The sequence below is a fragment of the Patiria miniata genome, unplaced genomic scaffold (assembly GCF_015706575.1).
Source record: "Patiria miniata isolate m_02_andy unplaced genomic scaffold, ASM1570657v1 HiC_scaffold_6, whole genome shotgun sequence".
Lineage (NCBI taxonomy): Eukaryota > Metazoa > Echinodermata > Asteroidea > Valvatida > Asterinidae > Patiria > Patiria miniata.
This window is the reverse complement of record NW_024037073.1, coordinates 5,283,519-5,294,003: the sequence shown is the minus strand read 5'-3', so window position 1 is coordinate 5,294,003 and position 10,485 is coordinate 5,283,519. Positions and strand designations below refer to the sequence as shown.

At 39.0% G+C, this 10,485-nt stretch overlaps 1 protein-coding gene across 1 annotated transcript; it reads right to left on the bottom strand.

Moving 5' to 3' along the window:
* Positions 1-3,804: 3,804 nt before the first annotated feature.
* LOC119743535 lies at positions 3,805-9,660 on the bottom strand. The gene is made up of 3 exons (XM_038219958.1): positions 9,558-9,660; positions 8,153-8,392; positions 3,805-4,376 (listed from the first exon to the last, which is right to left on the bottom strand). The coding sequence occupies exons 1-3, from the start codon at positions 9,595-9,597 to the stop codon at positions 3,898-3,900; spliced, it is 759 nt and encodes a 252-aa protein (XP_038075886.1). The 5' UTR covers positions 9,598-9,660; the 3' UTR covers positions 3,805-3,897.
* Positions 9,661-10,485: the final 825 nt, after the last annotated feature.

Below are 10,485 nucleotides of genomic sequence, written 5' to 3'. Positions count from 1 at the left end.
CTAGTTGTGCACAAACCTATGGAAAACTCTAAATTTTGTACGGCTTTTGTACGGCTATTTGCATATCTGCATTCCATACCGGTGCATCATCGAAGCAGATACGCCCAAAACCGAAATGCACGATCAGCAAATGAGGGTTTCATTTTGCTCTACGCAAACAGCGCAACGTGTGCGCGTCCCTCCGCTGCAGATGCTTTTCACCGTGACGTTTTTTTTAACCATCATGACGCGCTTAAGTTGTTTGGGTATGTTCTACTTGCGCGTTGCATTTAGAGTACACTTTTAAAATTCAATCCATCTGTTTTGATTGTGTTCTACAAACACACACATAAATTCAAAATGTCTGCGCCCAGGACGGCTTCAAAGCGTCTCCACGCGCAAGAATGAAGAGTTAGTGCTCTAGTGATTTAATATAGCTCTATGGTTGTCACCAATCACATTATTTTAACTATTAAGATATTCTAAAAAGAATCAATATTTTACAATTAGTGCACAAGAGCATTTCATTTGTTAATATAATTTAATATAATTTCTGGCTTCTCTCAATATTGAATGAATTTAAATTTTGATTATTTAAACAATATGTAGAGTTACACATAACATGAGTGTCTCTGATATGATCAGCTAACCAACTTCAAGTGGGGGCAGCTGTGTTAAGTCAAGCAAAAACACATGGGAAAGTAAGGTAGCACTTAACATGACTAACAAGAATAAAAGTTTGTGTAAGCTTTCTTGGCTAAAAATACTTGTTAATCGTTAAAGGTAATATACAACATTTGCCAACATCAAACAAATTATTATGAAATACCTTACTTGAATGTTAGTGAATAATAGTCTCAAGCATCTAGTGAAATCATGGCACTTGGTATGCTGTCATTGTCAAGAAAAGTTGAATTTTTGTATCAAATTCCAATGATGGTCTGCCAACCATCATTGGAAAAAAAAATAGACTTTTTTCAAATACTGCCTCCAATTTACCAAATTTAGTTAGTCCACATTTTGTTTGCAATTAGTAATACATCCAGAAACGGGTGCAAGCCAGCTAGCCTGGTTCATTTACCTGACAATTCCCCGACGTATATAAAGTGCTCTTTTTCATCTGAAGTAGGGTCAGGGAACCAGACTACAAGCATTTATTTCTTGTTTTTTTCCAACCCATGAACAGAAAATGAAGTAGGGTAACGGAACCAGACTACAAGCATTTATTTTTTATATCAACACAAAATGTTAAACAGGTCAGTGTAACAATATTTGCTATAAAATACTATTCCCAAAATCCATCCACTTCTGAAAATTACAGCAAAAGCAAATGTTGTAAATTAGCTTTAATTGCTAATGGTACCAACTTACTTTTTCTACTTTATCACTGAAATGTACTTCATTATTGGTAAAATGGCCTTGCCTGTGCTTTTTTGGAGTCTTATCCCGAAAATAGATTTTCTAAATTGCTATTTTTCTAGCAGTATAAAAGTTATTCCAAAACGATTGATCTTATGGTTATTTCGGTCAGTTTTAGGAATGGTGCAATGAAAGGAGGAAGTACATTCTTTAACTTACCAGCATGGTAAATGTAATTATGTCGTGTGAAATCTCTTTTTTAAGTAATATGTACAGAGTCTTTAGAAGCTAATTCCGAAAAAGTAAGTTTAAATATCCTCACATTTTTATGTTCAAATTTTTTGAGGCGAAACCTCTAAATTAAAAACTGAAAGACTATTGAAGGGATACTTCATTTTAATTAATATTTACAGCTGCAGCAATTTCACTGAGCTTCTGCGTAACATCAAGTGATACCTAGTAAAAAATAAAAACTAGCAAGCCCCAGTATACACTACATATTGGGGCCGATTGCATGCTTCGGCTAAGCAAAATTCTTTCTGTGCTTAGTGGACAAATTCTGTGTGCACTTGGGAGCTCAGTGATATTAGCCTGTGACTGTATAGTGTCCGTGTATTTATGAAGACAAGGTCATAAACCACATACACTGTGGCTGACCTTGTCAGATGGTTTCAACACAGCACTACTCTGGTATAATTACTATGAAATATCCCTGCATTGCCATATACATATTGTTTTTAAGTTGTGAAACTAACAATATATCACCACGACTAAGAAAGTTTAATGAAATAAGCGCAACTTGTTTTCACAATTTTATGTAGGCCTACATTGTGTTTTGAGGACTGTCCGTACATTTTATTTTAAAAGAAATCTTAGTATTTTATTTCTGTGACTCTGTTACTATGTTAATAAAGGACGCAGCCTTCAAAGTGCTTAAAAGGAAAGATTAATTGAACAATTGAATTGTGATATCGTGAGTGAATGGTTAAAAAAAAATGGGTTCACTGGGAAGCCATTTTCGATCGTGTTCCCTGAATTCATGTTATAAATTGTAAACTGTTTAATGGCATGGCGCCAGACTTTTTGTGGATCTTCCGTCGCCTTTGACTGAGCAAGTGTCCCTTTTTAGTGAACCCCCCCCCCCCCCCCCCCCCCGGTTTGAAAACCGTTGCCCCGCTTTGCCATGTGATTGCGAAGGCCGATTCCTTATTCGTAATGCTTGATTTGGAATGAAACAACATGCACACACTACATGTTGATGTTCGCGGGTGCAATCTTTGAAAATCAATTTCTCCTGTTCGGAAGACCGTATCTTCATTAACTTTCAGGGTTTGTTTACCTCATAATGATCCAAATAGGCCTAGGCCTATGTGCAAAACATCGTTTTGATATGTTCAGTACTTTACGTTGAAATTGGAAAAATAGGCCTGTTAACGTGCATTTTCAAAAGTTGTAACCCTGGTGTTTACAATATCTGTCTTTTTCAAGCCTCGCGAATATTAATAAGGTTCCTATCCATTTGGTGCGCAGTAAAAATGTGCAGTATCGCCTCCTTCACGAGTTATTAACTACTAAATATCACCCTTTTTGCCTGCTTCCATTGGTCGATACCAAGACCCCCACGCGAAGTCACGCCGAGTGAAGCTAATGAATATGCTAATATGCGCTTCGTCAGCATTGTCGTCCCAAAATCGGCCAACCTGAAAACCATGCACGCGAGTTTGGCGGCAAAAAAAATACTCGTCGAAAGTTTTCCTTGGAGATAGTTCAAGGTTTAACACAAGCGTTAGCAACAACAGATTAAGCTGAAATTCGGAATATACTTAAATGATACAAGTGTTCAACTACTTGTGAAATAACAAATTGAGGGGTTCCTAGAAATTGAGAAAAATACATAGATTTGGGGACGTTTTCGAACGATTTCTTCCCGACTTTCAGGTCAGCTTTACCAGTAACCAGTATTGACGTTTCGGCATTGATGACGGCGATTTTGTTCACTGACATGAAGTTTAGAATTTCTTCTTCCGTTATAAATTAACATTTCAATCACACTGAGCATATTTGTAATGAACGTTCATATCATTGCCTTCATTTCTACTTGCAAGTTCCAAAAAAAGAGAGGTTTTCTCGCTTTCAATTTGATATGGCCGACTCCATGAACAACTGAGTCTATTAAACTAATCGTGATGCTCCTTGCTCTATGCTCCAATGCAGGCATAGACCCTAGATTGACGATGTAACAACGAGCCGAATCAAGTTTGATCACCAAAAGCATATGCCCTAGATTGACGATGTACAACAAGCCGAATTTTGATAACGAAAAGCTTGTAATATGCTACTTTAAACATTCTTTCATTGCGTTTTTATTGTTGGAACCTACAGATTTTTGGTGTGTCGTTTATCAGAATGAAATGCTAAGAACTTTTGATTTTTTGATATGTTTTATGCATATCCTTATAGCCTAACCATAAAACAAGATTTTAAGGTATTCTTATAGCCTTAATACCCTCATGGTATAGTCAAGCTGGGTGCATTCGAACATAACTGCCATTACTAAAGTTAAGAATCGGAAACTAAATTAAGGCCACAGAACTTGAATTGGCCGACCAACGACGAGCCCCACAGGCTAAACCCCAAGTGGGTCACCGGTAGCGGAGAGCTATCCACGTAACTCATGAAAGGCGCGGTGTCCGAGCCTCGACCGACCGCGATGGTCAAGTCGGCAGTGCCGGTACCAGGGGATGCGCTGACCCAGAAATCCATGTAGGTCTGCCCGTCCAGCCATCCCGCCGACTCGTAACGTGTTGTTAGTGCTGTTCCTTGCTTCTTCCGACGAATCGCCGACTTCGTGTCAGTCCATCCGCCGATGATGATTTCGTACATTTTGAGGGAGTCGGCGTTCTGTCCGGTGAGAGCGATGTGGACGTCATAATCAACGCGCACGGCGAATCTGACAAGAACTCCCCCATCGGTAGATCGAGGGAGCGCTGCAAACTTGTAGTTATACACATAGCCGCTTGTCTCGAAGATGTGGCACCCTAAAGAACGGAATAATAACATGTCCGATAACAAAATTAACTTGTTTGTTTAAAGAAAAACAAGACAATTTTAGTTCATGCAAATTAAAACCATGAGCGCACGTACATATTATTCGTCCAGGAGTTTGTCTCGTCTACGCCAAAGCGCGTTTTCCAGAAAACAAATTCGTCCTATATACCAAACTAGTATTTGTTAAATTTCGTCTTATTTCACTGAGACATCTGCAGCAGAAGCCGAATTTGTGCCCGATGACACGAGGAAGATAAGCACTCGCCAGACTAATTTTTATTTAACACAATATTTTAATTGATTAATATAATTTCTATGTGACGAATTTGATCTCTAAATGCTGTCATATTGGGCAATAGCTGAGACGAGTTCAATATGGAATGACGAATATTCTTGAACAAGTACCTAAATAAGATGACCAAACTTAAAAAATTGAAAGATATATTGCTTTTGCAAAAACTATGTGAAATTGTTTACGAGGGAAACTGAATATTAGAATTGTCTGAATTGGTGAATTTGAATGAAAAACTTGTTAAAATAGAAACATATTCTGTGCAACATTCTCCACCTCTTAGATGTATGAGAACTATTTGACACCCCTCTTTGAATAATGTTATTGAAAAGTACACTTCTTTAAAGGTAGAGTAAAGGCCTATCATTTGTTCATTTTGTTTCCGTTTGAAGTGCGCGTGTGCGCGAGGTAAACTCTCAGGGATTGCATTTAAAACATTACATTACGTGCCCTTTAATCTCATTTGCCATCTTGCTACTGTGGCTTGACGACGACATTCCTCCGTGGTACACTAGTTATTTTTATAACAAATATGTAGATTTATTTATCTTTTTTTCATGACTAAACATACAACAAAACTATTTTTCTAAATCCATGACGTCATCCCAAAGCTGCTATTAGCATTTCATTTGGCATGTCTCATACCTCCTGTGTGCCTTTTGTTTCATGAGCCTATAGGTAGGGGAGTCGGGTTGGCGTAGCGGTACTTTCCTCGTGACGCGGGTTCGAATCCCACCAGAGGCTGTAGATTGGGTTTTTTAGCCCCTACTGGATTCCGTGTGCTTTTACCCAGAATATTCTTAATCTGGACTTTTCCTCCCACCTCTAAAACTGTAATCTCTTCTTATTGTCTCCTCTCTACAGGTTTCTTCAGGTTTGCGAGCTACAGTGCCAGGGGCGGATCCAGGAATTTTTGCAAGGGGGGTTTTCAGTTCAGTTCAGATACATTTATTTCATGTCAACATCATTGGAAAAAAATGTTATAACAATTCTCATCATTTACACTGCACCTTGTTTAAAAGAAATTGTTTATAGCAATATATAATAAACAAATAAAGTGAAGTTAACATGTAGGAAAAAAGGAGATTCGGAGAAGCAATTGTTTTTTGTTCTTCCCTATGAAGACAAAAACAAAACAATATACTGGCACAAGGACAAACATACAAAGAAATAATGGGGACAAGGACATGTTATGCACGAGTGAGACGTGGCACTATAGAGATCAATAAATTTGGATTAAAGAAATAAAAACAATAAAAAATAAAATACAAATAAATTAAGTGGTGTATAAATCAGTAATACCATTTTTTAGTTTTTTACAAAAAGATGAAAAACTGGCTGACTGTTAAAGTTCTGTATTTAAACCATTCCAGCATAGGACCCCTTCTTGAAAGACACTCTTTATTAAAAAAAAAACCTCAGTTCTACTTGGTTTCACAAAAAGATTCCCTTTAGCTGAACCACGAGTCTGGTGAAGATGAACTGAAGAACTAGGTAAAAAGAAGGCTGGGATGCTTTCATCAGCAAACATATCTGCAATGTAGACTAGTGTTTTTTCCCCGGACACTTGGCCTCCGAAAATCAATATGGGGGGGGGGGGGGGAGGGGGGCTCGTAGCATACTTTCAACGGGGGCGCTATTCTAATCCGAAGATTATTAACACTATATTACAGAACAGCTAAACCAAGCTGGCTCTGTCCGTATTTTGTTCACAGAGCTGAGACGGACATTATAACCAATATAGTGTTTTGGGTGTCAGAGCAGGGGGGGGGGCGCATTATTTGTAAGGAATTTCTATGAAATGACAGACCCCCCCCCCCCCATCCGTCCGCGCCTGAGTGCCAAGGGGGCTTGTGAGAAATCCTCGGTTTCCTTACCAGAGATAAATAAATAATAACAATAATGATAATTTTCGAATGAAAAGTATTGAAGTAGTTATGAAGACGGATATTTTTCCCATTAAAACTAATGAATTATTCAAGAAAAACGTATTTGGTCGGGTACTGACGCCAAGCAGTGTATGACCAGTAGTGCCACTAGCCTTGTCCACAGCCTTGGTCAAGGCTATGGTGCCACAATATAGTGTTGATAACTGACGATGGTACACGACATTTCCACTAGACTTGTGCACAATTTTTTACGTTTTGGGTTCGTAGATGCTATAAAAACCAAGAAACACAATCATTTTCCTGTAGTCTGGTTCCCTGGCTCCATTTAAGATGAAACGGAGCAATTTATTGACGTTGGAGAATTGTAAGGTCATGGAACCAGTCTAGATGGCTTGTACCCGTACACAGGTGTGTGATCGATTGCAAACAAAACCAGACTAACTAAATATGGTCAACTGGGCCAGTATTTGAAAAAAGCCAGTTTTTTCCAACGCTGGTCGGCCGACCAGCGATGGAAATTGACACGAAAATAACACTTTTTTTTTAAAATGACAGTATACGAGGTGCCATGATTTTACAGGATGCTTTAGACTGTCATTCACTAACAGTCCAGCAAGGTATTTCAATATATTTTGGTAGTTTTATTTCTTATAATGTTTGCAAATGTTGTATTTTCCCTTTAACCATTGGATATTTTGCTGTCGTAAATTCGGTTTTCGTTGGCGATTCGTTGTTGTCTCAGTACATGACAGTGTAATACGGTAGTCATTGAGCAAACTTTTCTCACAAATGTTTTCAATGAGCACATTTTTGGGTTCACAATTTGAACAGAAATCCACTAAACTAACAACAGTGCTTTCCTGAAATGACTTCACATCAACAGCGCCCTCAGTGGTCAGAAAAAGCATAACATGTTTTAAAAGTTTAAACAAGTTCATTTTTCAATTAAATTTACCCAAAAGGGTTGTCAAGTAGTTTTAGAGGAGAAAACAAAAATTTGCACAAACTATGTTCCTGCATAGGTAATTACTGTATGGCATGATCTCTTTAACTGTCGCGTCGCGTTTCTTTCACAGTACCACGCACTGCGGAGGACATTGTCCTCATCCTTTGTTAAAAAAAACCACCGAACGGCTGAATTCATTTCATAATGAACTACTGTGCTTCAAAATCTTCTATACATCGATCTAGTCGAAATCAAAAATATTGGTAACAATAGACCTAACTTGACTTGCATATGCAGGCTGACTATATAATTATCGTCTAAGAATCATTCGTTGATACACGGATACCTGTAATAAAATGGGGGGGGGGGCAACCTTTTCGTCAGCGATATTTTGCCCATTTCTATTGAATTTTATTCTAATTTTAGGGAATGAAAGCACCACCTCACAACCGCTAGTATCCTTCCTACTTTCATCAACCAACGTAAATAAAGTGGGCCTTTTTTCCTCCAGAATTTGTTTTAACGTCCTTTAGACCCAAACACTGGAGACGCTTTTTACTTCTGTTCATATTAATGAAGACGTTTTCTTAAAAAGAAGGCAATAGAAATATCGGGAAAAAAATAGAAATATTTTTCTACCTGGTTTGCAGTCCACAAGCTTGAGAACCGCGTTCAAATCTCCCACTGCCACTGCCGTCAAGTTGAAGTAAGTGGGAGTGAAGGGCCGGCTCGGTGCTCGGGTGTTGAAGCTACCGAGCCGTATCTCCTTGCACTCGCACGGGTCTCGGTAGGGCAGCACCCATTGGACGGTGCCGTTTGAATCCGGCTCGTTCCCCAAGTAGCACACCATCCCATCAGCCACCATTACCGCAAAACTGCCTTTTGAAACAAACACAATGGCAAAATGGTAAGCTACCATTAACCCAACCACCCCAACTCCATCAAAATCCATCCCCCCATTTGGGTGGATTTTGGGGACTTGGTCTAGTAGGCCTTGTTTGACTAAATAATGATGGCGTATGATGGATTTGGGCCTAAAAAGGCCTGAAGCAGTGCTAGGGGTATCCGATTGATTTTGCCTAACTTCCTATACTGCTATTGTGATCAAAGCCATGTGTATATAGCAAGTCCATGAATGTCAAACAGTGTGTCAGTGGTGGATTCCATTATGTCATGTACAGTTTTGTATTGGACGCACAGTGATTGATGGATTTTGATGGACTTGGTCCAGTCCTCGTAAAAGATGCTAGGGAGTTAGGGTTAAAGTTGTTAGTGATGAGCAATTGAGCTATTGAGCTTTGTATGGGCAGAAAACTATGCATTATCTTCCGTTTTTATGCTTCAAGGCATAATTATCACTTGCTTAATATGCATTTTGTTCGTTTCCAATAATAACACCAATCAAAATCCAAAGAAGAAACGTAATTCAAAACGCAAACCGTTGAAGTTTCAGCGCAGTGGATATCACACATTGCGAGAAAATAGCGATAAACCATCCGCAGCCTTTTGATCACGAAACACGATTGCGTCAATAGCATAGCACTCTTCATTTTCAAAAATCAGTCAGTTGAATGATCGTTGGTTAAGGAAATCGCCTACATTTCTTGATAAGGAAATCGCCTACATTTCGTTGGAATCCCTCATTCTCCTAACGACGGGCAGAGCATACTGTTCGAAACGTTGAGTCCCTCCGGTTCTTTTCAGAACCACACATACTCACAAAAGAGATTTATTCACATGGTGCTACCGCAAAATTATCTTGTCTTAGTATCTTTCCACCAAACTTTCCAAACCTTCAAATCTCATTTCTTGATTTCTTCTAAATGACGCAAACCAGACGGGATAACTTCACGGGTTGTTTATCACCAGTACGACCTTTTTGATAGTAATTACGTAGTTTAATTTTGGGATAAATGCAAATGCTCCAATTTTTTTTGCAGGTTTATCACGACCAAACATACTCGAATTCAGTATCTGTTTTAGCCGTGAGAGGTTCACCACAAAATGAACTGTTAAGAATATTTCTGTCTTTATTTACTCTTACCAACAAAGACCACCGCCAATACAAGTCGTCGCTCTGCCATGCCGCATCGTCTTGTTGCAGACTGAGTTCTGGATGAAGCTCACATAACGCGTGAACGCAACAGTTCTCTTGAACTGTTACTTGGCAGTTGCAGGTCAAGTGATGCCATTCAAGAATTGATGCTAAACCTTGAACGGTTGGCTTAACACGGGCTAATGGATGAATGCCTCCACCATTTTCTATAGCGTATTGTTTTTTGGGTTTTTTTTATCTTAAGGGCATTCACTATTCATTATAAAAATTGCCTCCTATAATTCAATGACACTGATTGCCACTGGCGTTGAACACGTTCTTACGTGATGCGCGCATTAGTTTATTTTTAGTGACATTCGAATTTTTAGTAACATTTTTAGTGTTTATCAAAACTCACTTTTAAGGGATGTCTGAACTACTTATTGTCCATAGGCTTAAAGTATAGTAAGGTCCTCATTTCATGAGGGAGGAATACAATTGGTTGTTTGGTCATAGTTTCAAACAATAACAAAGCTATTACTGTCTTCTTCAAATTCTGGGCGTGGGCACGGGGGAGGGAGGAGGGCACTTGCCTCAAACGGAGCAGAGGGAGGGATCCTCCATGCCCCCACCCACCATTACGTCACTGACACGCCACTGATATAGTACGGGAAATATATCACGTGATTCAAATAAAACCCTTTACCCGTAATTATTTCTATCGACGTCGGAACTACTAAATCGCTCAATAGAGCCCCACCTATGTCCGATACTGTCCATGAGCGTTTATAATGAACAAGTTCGGTTGGGTGACTTGAGTCGACTAGACTTAACCATAATATATATTTCACTCGAACGCTGTGTGGTTTGACTAGCTAGTCCAACTGGATCAACCTAGCCCCGGAGCACTGTGTCTCTAGTCAATTCGCGATTTACG

Coding starts and splice junctions, on each gene's coding strand:
- LOC119743535 (XM_038219958.1), bottom strand. CDS start 9,597: ATGGCAGAGCGACGACTTGTATTGGCGGTGGTCTTTGTTG. Junction 8,393..9,557: donor ATTGGCGGTGGTCTTTGTTG/GTAAGAGTAAAT, acceptor TTGTTTCAAAAG/GCAGTTTTGCGGTAATGGTG. Junction 4,377..8,152: donor GCTTGTGGACTGCAAACCAG/GTAGAAAAATAT, acceptor TCCGTTCTTTAG/GGTGCCACATCTTCGAGACA.